The sequence below is a fragment of the Triplophysa rosa genome, linkage group LG1 (genome assembly GCF_024868665.1).
Source record: "Triplophysa rosa linkage group LG1, Trosa_1v2, whole genome shotgun sequence".
NCBI lineage: Eukaryota > Metazoa > Chordata > Actinopteri > Cypriniformes > Nemacheilidae > Triplophysa > Triplophysa rosa.
Window position 1 is genome coordinate 18968043 of NC_079890.1, and position 25954 is coordinate 18993996.

General features: G+C 38.3%; 3 protein-coding genes across 8 annotated transcripts in view; all 3 read right to left on the bottom strand.

The window, feature by feature from the left end:
• uacab (uveal autoantigen with coiled-coil domains and ankyrin repeats b) overlaps window positions 1-15355 on the bottom strand; it is a 53679-nt gene extending 38324 nt beyond the window's left edge. The window contains exon 1 of the mRNA XM_057337562.1: window positions 15148-15355. Coding sequence (XP_057193545.1) covers window positions 15148-15195 — 48 coding nt within the window. The 5' untranslated portion in view covers window positions 15196-15355. The remainder of the gene's footprint in view (window positions 1-15147) is intronic.
• Window positions 15356-19264: 3909 nt separating this feature from the next.
• On the bottom strand, window positions 19265-20845 carry rxfp3.3a1 (relaxin family peptide receptor 3.3a1). Its single transcript, XM_057337585.1, has one exon. It carries the CDS (start codon window positions 20724-20726, stop codon window positions 19701-19703), a length of 1026 nt encoding a protein of 341 aa, XP_057193568.1. The 5' UTR covers window positions 20727-20845; the 3' UTR covers window positions 19265-19700.
• Window positions 20846-22006: 1161 nt separating this feature from the next.
• The window catches only part of pias1a (protein inhibitor of activated STAT, 1a), a 43729-nt gene continuing 39781 nt past the window's right edge, over window positions 22007-25954 (bottom strand). For all 6 annotated transcript variants that reach the window (XM_057331731.1, XM_057331763.1, XM_057331740.1 and 3 more), the window contains 4 exons: window positions 25480-25666; window positions 25200-25339; window positions 25078-25118; window positions 22007-24991 (listed from right to left, as the gene is read on the bottom strand). In XM_057331731.1, coding sequence (XP_057187714.1) covers window positions 24701-24991; window positions 25078-25118; window positions 25200-25339; window positions 25480-25666 — 659 coding nt within the window. In that variant the 3' untranslated portion in view covers window positions 22007-24700. The remainder of the gene's footprint in view (window positions 24992-25077; window positions 25119-25199; window positions 25340-25479; window positions 25667-25954) is intronic.

A 25954-nucleotide genomic window follows, 5' to 3' on the forward strand; every position in this document is an offset into this window, starting at 1 on the left:
GATATTTTGAAGAATTTAGGAAAGCAAACAGTTCTGGGGCACCTTTGACAACCATTTAAATTCTACTGTGGTAGTCAATGATGTCCCAGAACTGAAAATTGCTAACATTCTTCCAAATATCTTCCTTTGTGTTCAGCAGAACAAAGAAATTTATACAGGTTTGAAACAACTTGAGGGTGAGTAAATGATGACAGAATTTTCATTTTTGGGTGAACTATCCCTTTAAGTTTAAGCACTGAAATCCGTTAAACCGAAAACACTTATCAACTGTACACAAAATGTCCTCAAAATGTACTCAAGTTACAATTAAATTAACTCCATTTCAAGATCTATTGTTATGCTAAGACCCAGTGTCTGTTGTTGTGCACCAGGCTAAACTGATGCTTTAATTAGGTAGCTAACCTCCAAAACAGCATCTTGATGATCTCAGCAAGTGTGTTGGTATGCTAAAGAAAGGCTGTGAGGGACTACTGCAAGGCGTTTTGTTTATATGTACACTGGCTAAACTGAGGCAGCCATCGGCAACCATCTGAAAGACACGCTCATTATCATGACCGACCAGACGGGCTTACTGCACAACGGAACGAGAGCATATCAATTTCTCACACGTTATCTAATCTTCATTTAGAATTATAGCTTTGACCCCACCAGTTAACATCAGTTATACCACGGGGCTGTTGAATGCTTCAATCTAATTGGTTGACAAAACGTTCTATGGGTATGCATTAACTTTCAGTTAAACGCACACCTATAAAGGTGTTCCAGGTCTGCTGACCGCATTACAGTTCCATATCACTTCGCCAAGTTTAAACAACAGAAAGGTTATACTGTATCCCAGTGGTTCTCAACCCTGGCCCGCGAGATCCATTTTCCTGCCACGTTTAGCCCCAGCTCTGATGAAACACACCTGAACAAGCTAATCATCGGCTTCAGTAACAGACGCGTTCAACTTAATATGGCATTAAAGTACCGCGAGAGCTATTCGGATGCATACAGAGCATACTTTAATGACATACTTTACACCGACAGATTAGCGCGGCATCGCATTAAATTGAATGCACCCGTTCCTAAAGATGCACACAGTTTGCTCGCTCACTCACTCACCACGTGGCTCAAGCTTCCAAGTCTGTTCGCTCTAACGGAAATGACATGCGCAAGAAAGTAGCCCTTACCATCAACAGCTTTTTCAAGATGATAACATGACAAACATTGAAAGTGGCGTGGTAACCGTGGTATAAGCACAATAATTGACTCCGGTCCGTTCAATTATTCGAAAGTTAATGCACACCTCGAGGTGGTAATGCGGCCACGACGCGAAGCAGGTGTGCATTAACTTTCGAATAATTGAAAGTTAATGCCAGTCGTCATGCCCGTCATCAATTATTCCTTACTTATCTCTAATGGCAATATTACAACACAAATCAACAGTATAAGAAAGTAGAAAGTCAAATAAAGTTAATTGCTAGTGAAATGAAAAATGGATATCCGTTGTTTACAAACATAGCAAAGCACTTCCTTTGACATTTTTAAAAATAATAGTTTGAGCATTTTTAAGCACTATTATTGGAAAGTGACAGACACACACTTGAGCCATCCACACATGTCCAGCTGTTTGATCATGACCTGCAGATCTGACCTCTGACCTGGCGGTCAGACCATTTCCCTGCTATTTTCCTCTACTTCCGACAGCCGGGTAAAGAGCAAGATCAGATTTCTGCTGACAGTATATCTCATTCATTTCATTCTTTTGCAGACGTGCACTGCTTCTTCATCTGCAAATCTTACTATCAGCCAGGGACAACATGGCGATATTACTTTAGTGACATCATTAAGGTCTCCATTGCGATTATCATTAAGCGTTACTGCATTCTCTTATAAATATTCAAGTGACTGACCATCCTTCAAAAAGAGGATAGTGCCTGAGAGCAGAGTGCTCATTAATCAGCCAACACTCGAAAATATAAACAGATATGGGTGCGATGAAGCATCAGCATTCCAGTGCTTGTGTTTGGCACTTGGCATGCCAGAGGACAAGATGCTTTCTTTAATTAGAATAAAACAAACAACAGCAGAACACAAACAAACATTCTCATTGCTAGTCATCTCTTCAACCTGCAAACTTATATCATGTCTTTGATGTTGAGATACATGACTCCAGTACAGCAGGGTCACTGCGCTCAGACGGGGTGAAAAGCACGAGATAAACATTAAACCGCAGTGAAGTCAAAGGCCTTATTCATCATTCCTTTAGCAGGGAAAGATTAGGAGAGTGTGAAAGAGGCACCCCAACAAGCATGAATGGACTGTGGGTGGCATAGCACAGCTCAGTGGATTCTAGACGGGGGAGTCATGACTTCTGAGATCATCCTCTGCTGCCCGGCGCCAGAGAGAGTCCAACCTTTTTTATCAAAGCTGAGGTATCTTTATTCCAGAGCAGAGTCCTATCACCGCTCTGATGAATGAGAAGCATAAATTCCAGACTGAATAACTCCTGCTATAACAAAGCACGGGCCCTTCCCATGTTTAAAGGGCCAAAATAAACAGTCACAAACCTTACGTTTTATGCAACTCAGAAGTGAGCCGATTTCAACTGAAAGGCCAATCTAAAACTTGACATTCTGTAAAAACTGGAGAATCTAGTACTTAGACATTCTGGTGGACGTGTGGCTAAACCTTAAGTTATGAATATGTAATATATGGGACAAAGATAAAACCGAGTAAATCAAAACTTTGCTGTTTGATTAAAAATGCATTATATGACAGGGAAATAATTAAAGTGGGATCAGAAATTACTGAAAGGTTCAAGTGAAAAAAGAAATGATCCTTGTTATAACAAACATTGAGGGGATGCTTTAGATGCCTTGGATAACATTACAGTGACCTTGCATGCTCTAGTTTTTGAGGATTCTGGTGCATAGCAAAAGCATGACAGTACACTTTCTCCTACACATAGGCCTAATAATTCTTGTTCCTGTAGTAACACTGGAGCCCCCTAATGGCCTGACTGAGATAAAAACTGTTCCTGCGATCCAAACACAAACCCATGCCCAAATGTCCTTTTATATGAATATGCCATTTACCCAAACACCAATAAACATTAAATTATTTTATGCAACACTGCTCACAGCATTTCAGCAATTCAATAGGCTGCGTATTTCATTAAAACAATATTTCATAACCTCAGGGCTCTGTAAAATCCCATAGGGAAAACAGGAGGAAGGATATTTTATCAGACCAAAACTGCATTGGCATTATAGCAACACTTATAGCAACACCTAAATCAACATAAACCAAAACAATACACAGCAAACACTCTGATGAGAAGACAGTAAATGAGGCACAAAAGATGATTTAGGAATAGCCGAGTGTTTGTTTGTGTGTGTGGTATGTGAGGAGGAGGGGGTGCGAGGAGGAGATTTTGCAGAAAAGGTAATGATACAAGCCCCAACCTGCAATTCTCAGCATTGCGGGATGGTTGCTAGGTTTTAGCTGGCACAGTCACATGTAATGTCAGCAGTGTGACTGTGACGTTATTCCTTTTGTCTCTCCCCCCTTTCCAAACATGCACACTCAAACATATTTCTTACGAAGTGCCTCCCTAAAATAAAAAAAGACAGATTTATAAGAGTAAACATTTAAGAGGGGGGGTTTGCCACATTGTTTCATGCATTCTGACTTCTTTACGATGTTAAACGTGCTGGCTTCTCATGCTTGACATGGTCAACTTGTCAAAAAATGAGTTGGACGTCTGACGTAGTATTTCTGTGCTCGATATACTCCCCCAGCGTCCGTATAAGTTTCTGAAAGTTTTTTTCGAACATGAATTCCGTTTCGTAACAACTTTTCTTAGTCGCTTATTGGACAATCCTCCATGACAAGCACACCCACGCATCAAACATTGGAGAGTGGGAGAAAGAGCATGGCCATCAATGTGCTCCTTTGTTCGCGAAAGTTCATATGTGTTTGTTAGTTCACTGCCTTTCGATGAGGAATGTTATATAAACAGTGGATATAATGCAGGATTTGGAGATCGTTTGAACCTGATAGATGGATAGCCGTCATGAACCGCATGTGGTAAGTTAAACGCCGTCAAATGTCTGTGTTTGTTGGCAATCGATGCGTACGTGCATAAGGTACACCACACGAACTTATAGTGAATCAACAGTTACGCAGGGATAATGCGATGATGTATTGCTTGTGCTTTAGTTCCACCCCCTCGCTCGCGTTGAGGTCGCCTGTTTTTGGAAATAATCGTACAGCTGTATCTCTCTTTTATAAATGTGATCAAACTAAAGACTCTTCGAAGATACGAAGTATGTAATACTACTGTATGGGCACTCAAGATTAAAGCTTGTTCTAGTTGGTCTCCATACATTTTAAAGAGTAAGTAGCATGAGATCATGAAAATTACATTTCATGCAGTGTGATATGTTGCCGTGTTTGAAAGTAAGCTGTCTGCCAAGTTGTAAGTCCGAAGGTGAATAAATAACAACGTTATTGGCTTGTAAAAATGGGAGTCGACTCTGAATCATGCAAACAAGACATGAGCTAGTCCGAGTCTCTAACCGCCAAGTATCTACGTCACTACACATAGTCCCCGCCTACGTTTTGCTGGGACTGCCTCGAAAACTTCACTACTAGTCTCTCCTCCCCCAAAACACTGTCGCTCGTTCGTGATGTGTGTGTATCATGTCTAAAACCTGTGTTCTACGTTGTGAAACTAAGTCCGTCTTATTTCAACTACCAAAGGAAGAACTTCAGAGGGAACAATGGTTACAATTCATTTTTCAAACGATACCAAAGGAGTATAACCCCAGGGTTTTACTGTGCGCACGTCATTTCACCGAAGATTGCTTCAATAATCTTGGCGCGTTCACTGCAGGATATGTGAAACGACTATCCTTGAAAGAGGGGGCAATACCAACCTTATTTGGACCTGTTAGCTCCACCGAATCACAACCTGTAAGTGTGACTATTTATTTTTGTCTTAACTTCAAGAAATATTTGTGTACCTTATGTCTGTGTTTAGCTAATGCATATAATGCTATCATTAGCATGTACCGTTATTTCTGGGGTATTACAGTTTGTTTATCTTGTTATTAACTCAGCTAATTTAATTGTTCAATCTATTAACTCTCAAAGTATTTATTTCAAAAACTGAGTCGAGTACTATCTGTATTGTAATAACATCTGAAGATACGAACACCGTACACTGTATGCCGTGTCAACTAGTCCAAGTATAATACTGTTACAAGAGAATTGTAAATGTCCTTTTTCTTACTGGCATCTGCAGAAGGATCAATTAATTTTCCAAATACGTTCAACGTTTATGAACTTAATAGAATGTTTTATGAAATAATTTTTATGACATCCAACCACCTGTAAACCGTAATCCAGTAATGATGGTAGGCGTTCCATTTGCGACACATGATGAACGCGTTTGACCAATCACAACAGACTACACCATCTGACCAATCACATGACACTAGGCTAGCGGATAGGAGGAGACTAGACGGATGAATCGCGGAACAAATCATTTGCGAGTCAGACAAGAAGTATGGTAAGAATAACTGCCTATTTTTACGACATAATAGTGTTTTTACACCTTGTATGTACATAAACTTGTTGTTGGACACTCGATAAACCAAAGTAGGACCTTAAAAATCATATGCTACTTACTCTTTAAAACAAGTGCGCATTCAAAAAGTAAGGAAATACTTGTTTTTCTTCACTGCTCAAATGTAGGGTATTGCAATCGGATAATATTGCAATGACGCGAACCAACCCGGTGATGTCACATGCCATGGCGCTGCAAGATGGTGGCACCCTTGCTCCAAAAGCCATAACAAAACATCACATTTTCTTAAAAGGTTACGTGTATCAAATCTGTTATATGTTTTTTTTTATTTAAGTGAAAATAAGTTTACTAAATAATGTACATTTGATCGAATGGTTCATTCCCGCTTTAATATGAGATTGGCAGAATCGGCATGTGTTACATCCGCTTTAACATATGGTATATGCGTAACTTGAAGTGATAAGGGCATGACACCGTGTTTAAGACATCGCATAGTGAAGTTCAGTAGAAACTAAAGTAAAACCAGAAAAAGGTGTACTAACTGACAAAACCTGATTGGGACTTCTTTTTAGTGAATTTAGTGATTAGAAGAGTTACCTACTGATAAGTAAAATCATGCAAAGCAAGATCCTTCCCGTCTTAAAGTGATAGTTCACCCAAAAATAACAATTCTGTCATCCGTTACTGCCAATTTGTCATTTCAAACCTGTGTTACTTTCTTCCGCAGAACACAAAACAAGATATATTGAATAAAGTTGGTAACTGAACAGCACTGGACCCCATTCACTTCTATCCCATTCTACGTGAATGGGTTCACAACATTTTTCCAAATATCTTCTTTTGTGTTATGCAGAAGAAGAAAGTCATACATGTTTTAAAATGACAAGAGGGTGAGTAAATGATGACAGAATTTGTATTATTGGGTGAACTATCCCTTTAACAGAAACTGAGGGCAGTACATTTGTACTTACTTACTCATTGAACTTGACATCTACCTATATCTAGATCTATATCAAATAGCCCTACTGTCCTACTATTGGCTAAACTACTCGCAAATACTGCTTGCAACCAGAAGTTCATGTAAAGTAAAGCTTGACTCTTGCTGATTTGATCACTTTTAATGTCAAATAAGACCAACAGATGAGCAAAGTTTGTGGCTGAGCTCCAGTTAAGTTAGAGAATTTGGGAAAGTCAGACTTTGAGAAACACCTTAAGTCAGGTTTCTTTGCTGCTGCACTTTCTTTGATTGTTGATTGTGAATAGTATTACTCCAATAGGCAAGGCAGTTTCATAAAGTAATATAATCAATGAGCTTTACTGTACATATTTAAGTCATTTTGGGATTTCTAGCTTGCTTTACAAAAGCATTCGTAACCCATTCAACCCATCAAATAAGCAATAACATAAAACCCATTCGAAATGTTCTTGACTATAATAAAATCTAGGCATGGGCATTTTTCAATAAATGTAAAGTCTTATGCTAAGGCCAAATTCATTAATATTAGTTGCAGTGAAATGTACATTTTCATGTTTCAAGTTGTTGAAATTAGCATTACTGAATATTTTATAATAACTGCATAGAACAACCGTAATAAATAAATTATTGTTAATCATTTAATATTACGTTGGTATTTTTATACCTAATGCAAGTAATGTTAATGAATTCTTTGGCTCACCAGTTTTTAAAACATTTTAAAGCGGCAGTCCATAGGATTGGCCTCTTTGTCGCCATCTCAGTTTGTAATTGCTACTGCAGGTGATGTGCGGAGATATTTCTTTGCGCGAGTTGTGATTCGGCACTGCGCGGATGAGTCTGATGTTTTGAGTCGTGGCCTGTGACAGTGCACCAGTGAGAATCTTCACAGTACATCAGTAGCGCATAATAAACACAGATAACATGGCAGATGATATAACACGAAACAAATAAGAACATAAACAGACACAAATAGCGCAAATGGAGGCTGTGTTGAAGTGTTTTGATATTATTTCGGGTGCTGGGTCATTTTGTTATTTCTCATGGAAACTCCCGTAACGCCAACCGGACAGAAGATCCCCGAACGCGGGTCTCAAATGTTGACAGGCACGGTCATAAATCATTGTACATCATACAACTATATATACTATATGCAAAGCCTTGCTATCATATCCGGGATACAAGTCCATAAATTTGAGTAAAATCACAGGCTTCACTTGTCCGTGCTAATGAAATACAGATGTGGGGAGGTAATTTCTAAATCAGACAAGGTCCCCAGATAATACTAATTCCGGGCGAATAGGGCTTAAATTACATTTATCATAATGAACATAAAGAGAGAAAGAACAACCCATGAAATTGTACCCGTCTATATTAACACAAGTGCGCTACGGTTTTTGTGTCATCTATTGAAATATTAAAAATTTGTCTTACCTGTTCAGAAGAAACATCCATTTACAATCCTTTCAGATCACGGAGTTCACGCCACCTTTGAAATGCCTTGCCAATATTAATTTTCTCACTAGTCCGACCACATTCCCTGTTTCTTTGTAAACCGTCTTCAGTTCGTTCTTTCTTGTTTTTCACAAATGATGAATCCCCAGATGTCAACACTGCTTGGCATTTAAAAGTAAAAGTACTAAACACCGCCATAAATAATACTAAACGCAGCATACAGCCGGATCCTCTTCGTTCTGTGTACGAATGTGACGAAATGACGCACAGGCGAAAGACACCACATAAGGATCTCCGGAAAAGTCGACCCGACAGGGCAAATTACAAACCATTATTACAAGCTTTCCGTGGTGAATCCAGCAAGGGTAGTGACAGTTTTAAACACCGTTCTTTCATGTACTTGCTCAATAATTGGTTTTAGCTCATTTTTACTCCAAAAAACTTGCGGACTGCCGCTTTAATGTGGTGATGTGAGCCGAGCATAACACTCGATCCGGGCAGCTGCAGGTGTGTGAACTTAAAACATTTAAACTAGTTTGCGATCTGAGTGAACAATGATTTAGGAACTAAATCTGTATATTATAAAATCATTACAGATGAAGTGAAGCGTTAAATAAGACAAGACAACTCTAATAAGGTCTTCTGTAGCGGTAACTAAACCCTGTTGTGACGCAGTTTTTTTATTCTTATGAAAAATGATGATCGAATATTCGAACATTCGTGCACATCCCTAATAAAATCATTTGTGACAATGCTACTTTCAAACATATACTCATCATAAAGAATTGGTTATCTGCAGCTTTTGCTATTTATTAACAAAGAATACCGTTTCCGCATGTAAGACTGCAGCAGCCGCCTGCCAAGTACATTCCACATGATCAATATTCAACCAAATAGCATTCACTCCAGCTCCTGGGCTCTCACAGAGGAACTGTCTGTAGTGCTGTACTATTACCAGTATCAGTTTCATTGACAAACATTACATCATAAGTATTAGTTTTAAAATAAGCCTTATGTTTCTCATAAAGTAGGTGTAAGGTTAAGTGAAACGGAACACGCAAAGGATAAATTCCAGAAATACCTTATCTAAAAATTATGTCATACAATGAGAAATACCCTAGTTTTTACATTGGGTGTGCGAGTACCATACAATATGATAGCAGGCTCAGCCAGGCAAAATGTACCAATGAAGAGTTAAAAACAATGGATGAGAAAGAACTGTAGTATGTCTTGACCCTGAATCCACTCAGAAAGAAAATAGGGCCACACTCGAGAGATGCAGAAAGACAAAAGGAAATGAAGCACTGTAGCACATCTCTCGAACAGACTTCTGTCCTCCAGCTATACTATAGTGACTCAAAGTCATGCATCAATGTAACAGGAGCGTGTTTTTGTAAGCGTTTGTGAGAACATGCATACAAGGCGAGTGTGGGCAAGCACAGGAGTGCCCAACTGCACAACTGCTGAAAAAAGCACTTCTGTTTTTAAAACATTAAAGTCCCCAATAACAGTAACATTTAAAGACACAGACAAAAAAAAAATCAAAGCCTTCTGAAAACCATTTTGCTGTGATTACCAACGCCCACATGTAATGCACATATAAGCATCCTCAAGACAAACCTAATAAACATTATTGTTAGTGCACATTTTTGTGTGTCCACACACCTGTCTAAGATGAGCCCATCTCCTTTCCTTTTCCAGAAAAGTGGTTGTTTTGATAATGTAAGATGATCTAAGCCTACTCTCAACCACATCCAAATCGAATACATTTACATTTATGCATTTGGCAGATGCTTTCTTCCAAAGCGACTCACATTGCATTGTATTATACATTTGTTTCTGACTATGTGCAATCCCCTGGGATCCAACCCATGACCTTGGCGTTGCTAGTGCCATACTCCAACCCCTGAGCCACAGGAAAGAATAGAAGAGAGGGCCGTATAGGACAGAAGACAACCCAGTTTCTAACCCGGTATAGGAGTCAAAATTAAGTGTGGGACACTGAAGGGGTTAAAGGAGATAAAACACGCCAGATGTTACACTGTTTACGCCAATCATACAACTGGTAACATCTGGTATCAGCACATTCCTCCTTTCATGACCAAACNACTAAACGCAGCATACAGCCGGATCCTCTTCGTTCTGTGTACGAATGTGACGAAATGACGCACAGGCGAAAGACACCACATAAGGATCTCCGGAAAAGTCGACCCGACAGGGCAAATTACAAACCATTATTACAAGCTTTCCGTGGTGAATCCAGCAAGGGTAGTGACAGTTTTAAACACCGTTCTTTCATGTACTTGCTCAATAATTGGTTTTAGCTCATTTTTACTCCAAAAAACTTGCGGACTGCCGCTTTAATGTGGTGATGTGAGCCGAGCATAACACTCGATCCGGGCAGCTGCAGGTGTGTGAACTTAAAACATTTAAACTAGTTTGCGATCTGAGTGAACAATGATTTAGGAACTAAATCTGTATATTATAAAATCATTACAGATGAAGTGAAGCGTTAAATAAGACAAGACAACTCTAATAAGGTCTTCTGTAGCGGTAACTAAACCCTGTTGTGACGCAGTTTTTTTATTCTTATGAAAAATGATGATCGAATATTCGAACATTCGTGCACATCCCTAATAAAATCATTTGTGACAATGCTACTTTCAAACATATACTCATCATAAAGAATTGGTTATCTGCAGCTTTTGCTATTTATTAACAAAGAATACCGTTTCAGCATGTAAGACTGCAGCAGCCGCCTGCCAAGTACATTCCACATGATCAATATTCAACCAAATAGCATTCACTCCAGCTCCTGGGCTCTCACAGAGGAACTGTCTGTAGTGCTGTACTATTACCAGTATCAGTTTCATTGACAAACATTACATCATAAGTATTAGTTTTAAAATAAGCCTTATGTTTCTCATAAAGTAGGTGTAAGGTTAAGTGAAACGGAACACGCAAAGGATAAATTCCAGAAATACCTTATCTAAAAATTATGTCATACAATGAGAAATACCCTAGTTTTTACATTGGGTGTGCGAGTACCATACAATATGATAGCAGGCTCAGCCAGGCAAAATGTACCAATGAAGAGTTAAAAACAATGGATGAGAAAGAACTGTAGTATGTCTTGACCCTGAATCCACTCAGAAAGAAAATAGGGCCACACTCGAGAGATGCAGAAAGACAAAAGGAAATGAAGCACTGTAGCACATCTCTCGAACTGACTTCTGTCCTCCAGCTATACTATAGTGACTCAAAGTCATGCATCAATGTAACAGGAGCGTGTTTTTGTAAGCGTTTGTGAGAACATGCATACAAGGCGAGTGTGGGCAAGCACAGGAGTGCCCAACTGCACAACTGCTGAAAAAAGCACTTCTGTTTTTAAAACATTAAAGTCCCCAATAACAGTAACATTTAAAGACACAGACAAAAAAAAAATCAAAGCCTTCTGAAAACCATTTTGCTGTGATTACCAACGCCCACATGTAATGCACATATAAGCATCCTAAAGACAAACCTAATAAACATTATTGTTAGTGCACATTTTCCACACACCTGTCTAAGATGAGCCCATCTCCTTTCCTTTTCCAGAAAAGTGGTTGTTTTGATAATGTAAGATGATCTAAGCCTACTCTCAACCACATCCAAATCGAATACATTTACATTTATGCATTTGGCAGATGCTTTCTTCCAAAGCGACTCACATTGCATTGTATTATACATTTGTTTCTGACTATGTGCAATCCCCTGGGATCCAACCCATGACCTTGGCGTTGCTAGTGCCATACTCCAACCCCTGAGCCACAGGAAAGAATAGAAGAGAGGGCCGTATAGGACAGAAGACAACCCAGTTTCTAACCCGGTATAGGAGTCAAAATTAAGTGTGGGACACTGAAGGGGTTAAAGGAGATAAAACACGCCAGATGTTACACTGTTTACGCCAATCATACAACTGGTAACATCTGGTATCAGCACATTCCTCCTTTCATGACCAAAGACTTCAGTATATATATATATATTTTGCTAATAAGTTAAAGATTAAATTACCATCGAAGAGAGTTCACCTGAAATTACAAAGGATTTTAGGGACTGACAGAACTATAAGATCCAGGTCCAGATTCACACCTTTTCTGATATCACAAAGAAGAGCACTTTACAAGACCCATTCTCTCACCCTGAAGTACTTACCATGATTGTTAGTTAAATAATTTATTCTTCTGAATCTGATCAGTTAAAATGATATAAGAAAACAAAAGGACTTTAGAAGCATGTTGAATGTTAAAACCATTTATATTTATTGATTTTAAGGCACAGTACATTCTTCATTACACTAAATCCCAAGCAGGTAATGCACTTGATCATCAAGCTGATTTTCTCTTCTACCTGAATGAGATTTGACTATCCAAAAACTTAAATGAAGGGGGAAGTATACTTCATGACTAAAGTCAGTAAACAGGTTCAGTCGAAACACTGCAATATTGCATTAACGTAAACTTTGTGGTGTTTTGATGACACTGTTCCGGGTTCCAAACTTATGAGCTGTTCATATACATAAGCCTGAGGGGTTTCAACTACAACACATTCCCATTGCCTGTAATCCCCAGCCATTCATCCATCCTAGGATAACCTTCAATTCACACTGGCAGTTTCCCACCATACTGGGGGCCCAAGTTTAACACGGCTAAGCTTTCAGAGAGACAGTGGGCACTACAAACAGAGACACACAGCGCAGCTTTCAGACAAGCACAGCAGGCACAAACACCGATACACCATGTTTATACACTCTAGTTCTTCCATGAAACGACTCAAGGGAAAATAAAACATTTATTTTTATGAAATTATTCTATGTCATATGTAGGAGGAGGTATTCTTTAATTCCCCTAAAAAACATTTTCAAGTTGGTTAAATATTATTATTAGTAATAAAAAACGATTTCTAAATTTTAACGTTCTTCGCAAAGTTAAATAACAGTCGATAACATTCTAAACTGGGTTTTCCCATTAAGGCTACTTCCGTCAAAGACAAAGAAAACTGCGGAATAACCCATTACAAGTAACAAGTCCAGGGTTAATGAAGTCAATAAAAAGAACCCAAGTGAACTGTGACCCCACTACTGACAATGAACACAAAATGATGAGACAGTTTACCACGGCACATAGATGTAACAAACTTGTTCTTGAATTAAAAAAAAATAGGCCGGTCAGGAGGACAAATGATGGTTGTATATACAACTAGGGACGCCCCAGGCTGTGTTGCTACCGCTTTGGGAAATGAGGATAAATTGTGGGCGGCTGCAAAAATAAAAACTTGTAAAACTAGACTTCCTTGATAAAATGATATTTTATCTACAAACATTTCAAATATTTAAGCATACATCTTAAGATCAATTCATTTTTAATATGAGAAAACAACTTCGTCCCAAAGTCAATTTTTTGGTTGGGTTTTTTGAATGGTCTGTGGTTAACACAAGCGCAAGACATTTTCACATTTCATTCTTCAACATAAAACACGACAGACATTGTCAAGAACACTAAACAAAAATTTGGATGGAGATTCATTCACATTGCAGGCAACACTTGGCTATGTTTATCCAGAAGTTACCTGCCCCTTTACGCATTTTACTGTTAGCCTGCATTGTTTGTTGATACCAATGCAACCATAACAGTCAAAGAACAAAGCATTTACAATGGTAATCTGGTAATTTGTAATGCAAACAAGACCATGACAGTGCTTCAGTCATCCGACCAAGCCGCTCTATCAATCCCAAATCAAAACCTACAGAAAATGAAGACAATCTCTAACCAGCAATAAAGATGAAGGACAGAAAAACAAATTCTGCTGTGAAGAGAGGCAGAACATGTTACATTCAGTAAAAAAGCCACTTTGAGAAATGAGTCTCTCTGGCTTAAAAGTTTAAGGTTGTTAGCTCATTGACATGTATACTGAAAACAGAAGCTGTGCACTGCGAGCAGTGGTAGGACAGTGTGCATTCGTTTAATTAAGGCCTCAGGCATGCCTCAAGCTTCAGACAGCAAACGCCACTGTTTTCACACTACCACACTTTTAAAGACAAACATAAGTACAAAACAAACGTGGCAGTTCAATACACTAACTACTACACTAACTAAATACACAATATTTTACCTCATAAGGCCCAAGTATTGTAAAGACAACCTGACATTTTTTCCGAACATTCCTTTTTACTTCTATATGGTATAGGATGTCTAAAATTAGATAACTGAAACCAGAGACAACACCATGGCATCTATTGAGAAGAATCTACAGACAAATTCAGCACAAAGAATCTGAAAATGACAAAAGGAGAGGGCGTGCACCCATGGTCCTTTGTGTTCGGTTAAAACAGAGGGAAACAAGTGACTGGCTGTAGAAATGTGCCCTTTTTGTCAAAAATCACATCAGTCAGAACATAGCTTCCTCTGAAAGAAGACCAACACTGATTAAAGACCAGCTGATTCTTTACGTGACATTAAATGTCTGAGTACCCATGACATCATTTCCTTGCACACTGAGATCCCTTCATCAAAACAAAACAAAACCCTTGAAAAGGGTCAATAACTAACCGCCATGCAGCCTACCATGCTATGTGCTAGGCTCTTTGACATGGAAATGAAAAAGGGGGTGGATTTCAAGCATCTGTTGCCATCAGCAGTCTCTGAATTAACGAGAAGTTTGCGTGATTTCTGATTTCATATTCAACTTGTTTTAAAGGAGAGCGGTTAACAGCTTCAGAAACTCACAAAACGTGATATTAGAAATGAATAGAAAATCATTCCCCCGCCCATTCAAAGCCATCCGCAAATGATTGTACAACACAACTGAGAGAGGCATGTTGAATTACAACTCACCAAAGCTCGACAGACATTCAAGTAGTAATAATGAATGTGTCAATACAACTGGCCTTACCGTGGATGACGTGATACAGAATGAAGTGTCAAAAGATTTGACTTATTGATCCGAGCACAGCAAAACTCTTTAAAACACCAATGACTTGTTAATTGTAACACAACGGAAATACGATGTTATTAAACCGCGTACAGAAAATACATTATGCGATTTTGCTTTATGAGCTTCCGTATGACAAAACAAGTAAATCTGTTGTAAACTCGTAACTTACGGTGATGGTAACTTCATGCTTTTTCAATCGGTACTTCAAACTCTTCATGTTTACGCTTTTGTCGTGTAAATAAACAGTAGCGTGTAGATTAGAAGTTGAATATGTTAGACCAACGGTTAAGTTTTACAGTTTCGCTTGATTACACAAAAACAACTTTTAACGTCTGACAACACTCTGCGTTTTTCACCTGACGCGAACACCACCAGGCTTATCTGGACCCTTTGTCTGACTGACAAAATCGTAACCCAATCGTTTTTAGGGATATCAGAATAAATTATGTATAGACCAATCAAACGTTAGAGGGGGAGGAACTTCCTCATGGTCCTAGCAGCTTTTGAAATTGTAACTGGGAACAACAGGAGATGCTGTTGCGCGCTGACGTGATCCTTACCTGGAAAAGGGCTGGACTTTGTCGATTGTGGACGTTTGGAAGATAGTGTGAAATGTTTATTTGATATCAACACCTAAAAATTGGGTGGCGCAATACAATTCGGGAATGAAAATGCAGATGTAGAAAATAAGAACTGAAATAGAAAATAGAAACTGGTGTATTTTCAACATCTTAAAAACACAAAACTATCGGTGCTATGCCTTAATTAATTTTTACAACAGTAAACAATTTGACTATAACGCCTTTCTTTTCTTAAGGATTTTTCTTGGATATATTTTTATATTTGGTTATTCACATGCCACTCAGGAGATCGGTTGCCCTCTTCTGGCCCTGAGATGAACAAATGAAACTGATAAATGAGCGTGCACGTCAGGTTACAATAAAAACATTTAATTGATATATTATAGGAATAAAATATTTATATAAAAGTTGCCGTTTTCCATAAACATGAAAGGACAAACTGTCAATATAAACCCTTGTCGAACTGTCACATCTGAAATAAAATCATAAAAAATTGTCCCTTTCTATACCTGGTTGCCATAGGAACTTGGTTACCATGGATTTTGCTGATAACCTGTACAGAAAGTGAAAGCGAGTTATTCAAAGGAAGAATTGCCCCTTTATAAACCCTTAGTCAGTGATGGTGATTTAGCCGGAAATTTGACTCTCACTACCAGATTTTGGTTCCAGGAACAGTAGAGAACAATGAGTCTAAAAAAATCTTCCACTCTAAAAATATAATAAGATAAAATATAAAAAAAGGTTTTCACCTCAAAAATTGTCCTTTATACAGTTAGTAATAATCCACAGTTTAGATAAATTCATGAAATATATTAATTATCAATCATAATTATATATATACAGTATATATTACATACAATATATTTCTTTAGAATTGAATGCCTAGATTTATAAGAATTTAAATCTAAACATCTGAACATTTAACATATAAATAATGTTTATTATTGTTTATTAATAACACTGAATTAAAGATGTTGTGAACTTTGTGGAGTCGTTGACAAATGGCCGCTCTTATAACAGAATATACATGTTTACATTCATCTTTCAACAGCTATCAAAGTGAATCATGTAAACTGCAATCAGCAGGACCAGTTTCTAAGACCACAAGAGACATACTGAATTGTGCCTCTAAAACCAAGCAGAGATGAAAAATAATTACAAATATATTTGACAACAAGGATACTGCTGTCCAAGTATATTATTGAGTTCCAGCTGTTGTGATCATGTGTGCAACTGCTGTACCATGTTTCCGACAAGATGCTTTATTTTCTATGTATGAATATTGTTGCACTGTTGCATTGTCTGTGAAATGACCAGAGCAAAAGTCAATAATTAAGAATTAAGCAACTCATAGTGAGCAGTGAAGCTTATGTGATCCAATGTTCGCTGATCAGGATGACATCAAATTTTTAACGCTCCTGGAAGCAACATCCATGTAAACTTCGACTGATGGTGAGATGTTTGGTGAGACAGTTCTTAGCTGGTAGGAAGGGTATTTCAGCCTTATTTGAGCGTGAGGAGACAGATATCCAGTTATATGTGTCAGGGAAAGATATAGGGATCTCTGAAATCATAAGAGAAAACCGAAGGGGAAGAATGAGATACACTAGTTCATTATTGTCGACAAAGTATGAATACAACAATGCGGCTCATTCCACAGCAACAGGGAGAAGCAAACCTGGCTTGTAATTTTTCATGCTAGTGAAGTATAAATTGGTTTTCTTGGCTAATGTGGAATGTTGATATCAGAAAAGACATTTTAAAAAAGCATCAGAAGCTTATAATGAGGAGCTGAAGGATTGTTTTTCTTTCCGTGAGCCAGTCACTGTTTGGAGTTGGGTGCATGGCATACATTATAGCTCAGCTGGTAAAGCATAGCATTAGAAACACCAAAGGCTTGGATTAAATTCCCAGAGGGAACAGTATAAACCTGAAACATATATGTGAATGTTTAGCTTCGGGTGCTGTGCTGTATATGTGGTAGCTTAAATACAGTAAACCACAGCTATTGATCAATAAGCATAAACAACGGTCAAAACTATTCAATTTTTGCCGCTACTATTTTTTCTATTTTGTTAAATTCTCATTATTGTGGATATTGTGGAGGTTTAAAGCGAAGTCTAATTTTTTAATTAATTTCCTTATTTTGTTAACTCTCATTGGGTTTTGAAAGCTCATTTAAACAGTTCTATTAGTTTGTCATGATTTATTATTATTCACTGCAAAATAGTAGCAGCAAAAATGGAATAGTTTTGACCGTTGTTTATGCTTATTGATCAATAGCTGTGGTTTACTGTATTTAAGCTACCACATATACAGCACAGCACCCGAAGCTAAACATTCACGTATATGTTTCAGGTTTATACTGTTCCTAAATCCAAGGGCAGAGAGCAATACCACTTAAATGTTGTGGGTAAAATACCTCTAATAGAATAAAAACACATTTAAAAGTGTGTGAAATGTCATTCTTATGTAGCTCATAATAAAAATACACTGATATTATGGTGTGCATTAGGAGGTGACTTCAATAACCTATCTTCACTTAGTAGTAATAGGAAACCCTGTCCCCACAGGAAGTCCTGTTAACAGTGGGGATCTTATTATATTAGCACACACAGCGAGATATCAAAGCGAGTTTTCTAATATTGACGAACATTCATAAGCAAACTGGTATTTTTATATACACAGAGGGACAGCAGTAAAAAAAAACCTGGATGTAAATTTAAACACACAGTACACAGAAGATCACAATATATATTAAGAACATAACTTCTAGGCTGGGTGTCCTTTAGAAGGCTCCTGTATGTGTACAGAGCACCAGATGCACAGTATTTTTTACATTCCAAATTACCTGCAAATGACCATCATTAGATTTCTATGTACAGTAAGTGATTTAAAGGAGTAGTTCACCTTCAAAATGAAAATTCTGTCATCATTTACACGCCCTCTTGTCATTTCAAACCTGTATGACTTTCTTTCTTCTTCAGAACACAAAAGGAGATATTTTGAAAAATGTTGGTAACAGAACAGCACAGCCTGCCATTTACTTCTATTGTATCCAGTGCAAGTGAATGGGAGGCTGTCAACAACGTTCTTCAAAATATCTTTCTATTGTGTTCCGCAGAAGAAATAAAGTCATACAGGTTTGAAATGACAAGAGGGTGAGTAAATGATGACAGAATTTTCATTGAAGGTGAACTACTCCTTTAAAGCAAGCAACATTAACAAGACATTTAGCATTCTCACCAGTTCTGAATGCCCCTTGTGTGGATAATTATCTGGATGATGCTGCCGAGCTGTCATCTCTATAAGATACTGAAATACATTTGGATGTGTGCAAGCTGAAGGATATGGCCATGCAGTCAAAATGAAACATGACTAACTAGGCTGATGTATTTGTATTTACAGAGCTCTGATGAGAACAAGGTATCTTGGCTAAGCGCCTGTCTGGCAGTAATGCTAATTGAGAATGAGCCAGGACTGATAGGGATGTAGCCTGAAATACATGGTGGGGTACAACCAGTGTTCTCATGAGATAAAGAGAATGTAAGTGACAATTAACAAATTAGCAGGGCATATACATAAACAATATACAATTTGTACCACATAGAAGTTATTATGTCTATGGAAAGTCCCCACAATGTATAAAGACAAACCCAAATGTCCTCACATATAATATAGTTACTTTTCACCTTGTGGGGAAATTGTTGGTCCCTATGAGGAAAATTTGAAGCAACATGTCACGAAAAACGACAAGCATAATATTTCGCATACTTACAGCAACTGATACGGTAAGATGCCACTACATTTACACTTGTCGTGGTTTTATTATAGCTACAGTGCGTTAGCCCAAAATACATATATTTTTTCAGCACACAGCAAATGTGGAAATACTGTGTAACAATGTGGAAAATGTGTTTCACAAGAACAACACTTTCAATTTAACATAGCGACATAGACATTCAACGCAATAAAAACATTACATGCTGTACCTATATTAATATAGTAATAGGGTACAGCTTTTTTCTTTTGCTGTCTCTGTTGACATAACATGTTTGGCAACACAAGAAATAAATTATTTGTTCTTTGATATCAATGGTTGCATTGGCACCAAAAAGCAAGTTCAGCACAGCGCGCGTCATCAGACCCGCAGAAACAACAGCTCCTTCAGTTTTTTCCTGAACTCTCTGCGCATGAGGCAGTAAATAAGTAGGTTTAAACAGCTGTTTGCGTGTGCTAAGCACACCGTCACCGGAAACACATAGGTGTGAACGATATAATAAGTCTTATCCCAGTGCACTACATTGAATTTGACCAGCACGCCCCAAAACGTGATGGCATGATTGGGCATCCAGCAGAGGAAAAACGACAAAACCACGATGGTGACGGACTTTGTGACTTGCGTTCTTCGCTTTGAATTGTTCTTCATGCTGCGCTGTCGGATGAGCCTCAGCAGCATCAGGTAACTCATTGATACTATTGCCATGGGGATAATAAACGCGATCAATATCTTTTGCAAATGACAGACTGCCAACCAATACTGCCCGTCGGGGAATCTCAATAAACAAAGTTTCTCGCCGGCCACGTTAGTGACTGTTGAGAAGATGGATGTTGGCGCGGTGGCCACGGTGGCCAGAGACCAGAGGATGACAGCGACCCATTTGATAGAGCAACTGGTTTGTCTGGTGCTGTCCTTGAGCGCAGAGGCCACCGACCAGTAGCGCGTGATGCTCATAGCGGTTAGAAAGAAGACACTGGCGTACATGTTCATCACAGTCACAGAAAGTACGATCTTACACATGGCATCTCCAAACGGCCAGCTGAAGTCCAGCGCGGTGTCCACGGCCCAGAACGGCAAAGTGAGCACGAACTGAAAGTCCGTCACGGCCATATTGAAGATGAAGAAGTTGATTTTGGATTTGCATGTCTCTTGTTTAACGCGAATAAAGAAAAAGACCAAAAGGTTCCCGATCAAACCTACGGCGCAAACCACAGAGTAGGTGATGGAGATTATGAACCGCAGCACTGGGCTCCCATCGGCAGTCACATCGATGTCTTCCAAGCTTTTGAAGCGCTCCTGATCACTGATCGAACTGTTGATCACGCCGCTTTGATTACTGTCTCCCATCACATCCAACCACTTCACAACTTCATTGCCCGTGGCCATATAGGCTTAAAGATTAACGTGTACCTCTCTATATTCAGAAACTTTATTATTTAAGTTCGTTGTCGAGGCTTTTGTACCTAAACATCGCTCATATCTAAACAATACCAACTCATGCGCATCCTGTGCCAACGCAATGAGCGTAATGGGACGCGCTCTAAGAATTTATGTCAGGCGCTTCTTAAACTCCCCGCCCATCCACTGAGCGATTCGTCGTTCCGTTTGATTGACAGAACAACTTTTCATGCTGAGAAAAGGTTCACAAACGTCGAGTCGTTCGTTTTAGTATATAAAAGCATTATCATCACAAAATACCAGAAATCATAAAATGTGTAAACGTATTCGAATTAATTTCTGGATAAAATGATCTATTTAGCATAATAGCCTACATGTAAACTGTAATAACTAATTAGTTGGAAGAATATCTTGACCAAATAGTTACATCAATATACAGTCTTCTTAGGTCAAGATTATTCCTTAAAATAACGTACAGTTAAGCGCGCGGTTTCAAGACAGCAGGTGGATTTTGACATTTTGGTAAGCGTTCACTGCCACCTACTGTTCAATAAGTGACATAAAAAAGAAATAAAATGATGCTCCATTATAACCACCACTTCAAAGCTTATGTTTCAACTAGAAAAGTGTTTAATTTTTTAACAAGAGCAGCAGTAAAATTGGATAAAGTCAGAGACAAAGATGTGAACGTGGATTAAAATAGAAGACTGTAGATTTAGAGATAAAGTTTAAGAGAAAGTGCGTTGTGTGAATGGTAATATTGACCGTTTTAATACTGTAATTTGATGAATGTATGATGAATGGTTAAATTTTGATTTTAACTTGCAAAAATATCACTTACCTGAAGGGAAATTATCATATTTAAGAGTTTACAAACATTTGCTGGTTGGAGTTGCTTATGTAAAGTGTGTGTTTTATTATTTATAGCGGCAATCTGAGAAGTGCTAAATTAAGATGAAGCATAAAATAAGGATATATTCCATATCAAATATTGTCATTTCTTTTTTTTAAACTGTGAATGGAAAAGGTGTGTTTTTGCTGTGACTACCCACAAATACGAACAACACCCTGTTTAGTACCCAATGATCTTCACCTTTCCACAAACTGATTTTAACTTGACCTTTATCTCTGAGGAGATGTTTTTAAGTACGTAAACTATTCAACACCATTATAAGGGAGTCAAAACTGTAATGTAAGAAATTCATAATTTTGTTACACATCATGCCTCTAACATAAATGTAAGTAAAACAATGTACAATGTAACTCTAAAATAAAAAATAAGGCCACCGTTAACTCAATGCATTTTATTACATCTAAATGTCTCTACATAAACATGTAACATTCAATAGGTAAACAAATTCTTTCAATGCATGTAATAAATATTTTTTTTCACTTAGTACTTTATACAAACTGACATTGGTCTACTGTACAATATGTCTTCCACATCTTAAAAATCTTTTTTCCTCTCTCTCTCATAAAACATGCCACAGACACAGAGTGGATTAAATTTAAGGCAGTGAGCATAGATGTCAGCTTACAGAAATGGAAAAGAAAACTGGACACCAAGTCCACTTGTAGCACAGTTCTGCGTCAAAAATACACTCTTAAAAATAAAGGTGCTTAAAAGGTTCTTCACAGCGATACCACAGAAGAACCATTTTTGGCTCCACAAAGAACCATTCAGCCAAAGGTTCTTTAAAGAACCAACTCTTTATTACTTTTTTATAATCCGAATAACCTTTTTTCGCCACAAATAACCTTTTGTGAAACAGAATGATGTTTAAGGTTCTTTATGGAACCAAAAGGTTCTTCTATGGCATCGAAGAACCTTTTGAAGCACCTTTTTTTAAGAGTGCATTGTGATGTTGCGGATTCCACTTCAACACATAAATGCACATCACTAGAACATCCAAGTTGTTTGCCGTACATCATAAACAAAAACATGTGCACACACTGTCAAACACACATTCATACACACACATAACCCTTCCTTTATTCAACAATGCCAATTAATGAAAACTATTATATGTTCTTTAATGTAATTGAACCCAGACTGTTACATGGTAACCATGGTATCAAACCTTGTCAATTACATAATGTCATATCCAACTTATACATTAAAGGAAGAGAACTGTCCATCTTAACATTTACTTTTTAAAATAGAGTCGTCAATTAACACTGTTAGGATCAAACAATAACGGTCAGTTTGTTCACGGGAATTTTGCAGCATCTGTATTTTGTCTCCATAGCTGCTATCTTGTTAATGACTTGACCAATTACATTTCAAACCAGTGGCAAGAGACAATCAACTGATATACAAGCTAAGCATATCTAACACTTTCTGGTTTGAGAGGAGGTTTAGAGGGGAATGGAAAAAGAGACTTATCAGCCTGTCAAACAACACAAAACGTGACGGCTAGATTTTGTCACAAGCAATTATCCCCATCACAAACCTAATTATTGAGAGGATGTCGGGTCAGCATGTGGACCTTGAGAGCGCCACAGCGGCTTAGTGCTACACACACACACACACACACACACACACACAAACGCTAGCTTGTTTCACAAAATAGAAATAAAAAGATATGCCTAGTAAAACTCTTTAGAGTTTTTTCCCAACACATTACTTCATTTTCAACATACTACATCTTCCTTCCTAAATTTCTCAAATACTTCACTTTTTGAGGAAAAGGTTGACAAACGACCTCTCTATTAACCTCTAGCAGCACATGACAGACATATCCAACCTTGGCTACTTAGTCAGATTTGTTGTTTACAAACACTGAATCCGTGAAACGGGAGACCTTTACGTGGCTGCCAAGACCCAGTCTTTCACACGCAAAACACAAACAAGGCACACGTGACAGAACAGTAGAAGAAATAGTGGCTTTAGGACCTCCTGCTCAGAGACAATACACACAGTACCAAACAACAAATGACTCATTAGACAACAATTGAATATGAAATGGGATCGGAGAATAATATGAACTCTGATGATAATGAAAGTACAGACACTTTGAGACAGACCCTTGTCACCATATCTTTAAACATCTTTGAGCAAGCTCAGAATACATGCCAACACCTCACTATCTAAGCCACTGCTGAACCATCCCATGAAAAATGTTTGTATGGGGGAGGAGAGAACGAACAATCAAGCATAGCCACAAAGAAAGAGTAAATGCTTACTTTCCATACATGGTGTACGTTTAAGTTCACTGAACTCACATGCTCTCACTCTAAAAACTTCAACACTACACAGTGTTCTTTTGGCATCGAGCAAGAAAAATATGAACAATGTGGATGCAAATGTTTTTACAAGCTTTAAAGTCATGAATTACATATCAGGTATGAATAATGAGGTCAGAAATTGGCAATCCGTGACGACGCTTTTACTTCCAGTTGGCAGCTTGACGGTGAAGGAATGCTTCTTAACAGTTCATCTACCTCATGTAACTTAAAAGCACTACATACGAAAATCCTCCATGTTTAGAAGAAACACGCAGTCATCAGCAATGGAGGTTCAACATGGTGTGGACTGGCAAAGACACGTCAAGTTTTGCTGAGACAAAAAAGCCCCAAGAATCATGGTGGCGCTCCACCATCACAGCCATTGTGCCCTGTGGAATCAGACATTATATAGAATACAGAATAGGATGGGGATATAAAATGTTTCCATTGTACGTCAAAGAGCTGTGAGGAAAAAACATCTTCAGTTTCCAAAGGAGATAAAACTCGGAAGTGACTTAGCAAGCCGAGAAAAAACCTCTTTCATGTGTACATATACATTAGATAGCTAGACAGATAGACGTATATACAAAAGTGAAACAAAAAATATATTTGTTCTCTGTACACGGCAACGATCATCATCGTTTAGAAAAACACCCTTCAGTCATCCTGTATGTCCTGATTTTTCCAATGTTTGGAAATCTGTTCAGTCTGTTTCTCTTGGTCTGGTCCCGGTGTCAGTCTAATGAAATCACGTCTGGGATGGGGCCATAAATAGCAGACGTGGGACCTGATTCAGAGGTGGGATGTGGGGCGGGTGGGTGTCCCAAGCTTTCCCGCAGGCTGCTGGAGGAGACCAGGCTGCCCGTGCTGCTGCCGTTGACGTTGATAGGAGGAAGGGTGCTGCTGACCGGCGTTGAGGGAGGGTCCAGGAAGAGCTGAGATGAGCCGTACGGCAGAAAACGACTCAGGAGGAGGTCGTGATCTTCAGATGCTGATGCAGCCGCCGCCATTACCATGTTGTAGTGCTGGAAGATGCAAAGCAAAATGTTTGATACATTAAACAATCGGTTTTGATAGTTAATAACAGCGGCATGAGAAGCATGAGTGTTACCTGATGATTCTCTCCTTGTAAAAAAGGAAAAAAGTTGAGATCTGTAAAACGTAAGAGATTAATTAGCACCACTGTTTGAGATTAAACGAACAAATTTTCACTTCATATGTGTGATTGCGTACCTGACAGCTCAGTGGGCGTGGGGTAGTAGTGGCGGTAGTCCTGAATTAAGGGGGGAGGTGGGGGAATGTAATTGGTGTCCACTTGTGGATGGCTGGGAGTTCGACTCACAGGAGATGCTTGTCTGTGGAGATTCAGCACTCTAAAAGCACACACAAACACAAACAAATATCATAATATAAACAAAGGACAGACTTTTAGAAAAAAATTCTAATTTTAAGGAATAAAATAGAAACAAACTCAGAAAATGAGAATTAATAAATAACTAAAATAATAATTTACCCTTTAATATCGATCTGAGGAGACATGCTGGACAGTGAAGGACAGCTTCTCTTCGGTGGGGGTTCTTCCTCCTCCTCATCATCTTCAGATGAGCTGTCAAGAGTCAAATCAATCACCTCTACTGTTTTACCTCCACTGTTGCCGTTTGTTTGAGGGTTCTGCTCCAGTACCGCTGTGCGACACCCCCCTGAGCACATGTCAAAAACACACTCGTCAAAAAAACTCAGGTCAGTAGTATTGCAAGTCTAGTGATTTATAAATAAGTTAATTTTTTAGTAAACTTTAGTAAACTTTAAAGTAAACCTCCATGTTACATTGTTGTCAACCTGAAACAGCAGGGGGCAGCAGAAAACTGTTTCAGGTTGAATATTCGGATTATATAAACACATGTTAGGCGTAATAACAACCAAGATTATTAATTATCATGAGTCCCTGACATTCACAATCACCTCCTAAACAATTAGATGTTACTGTA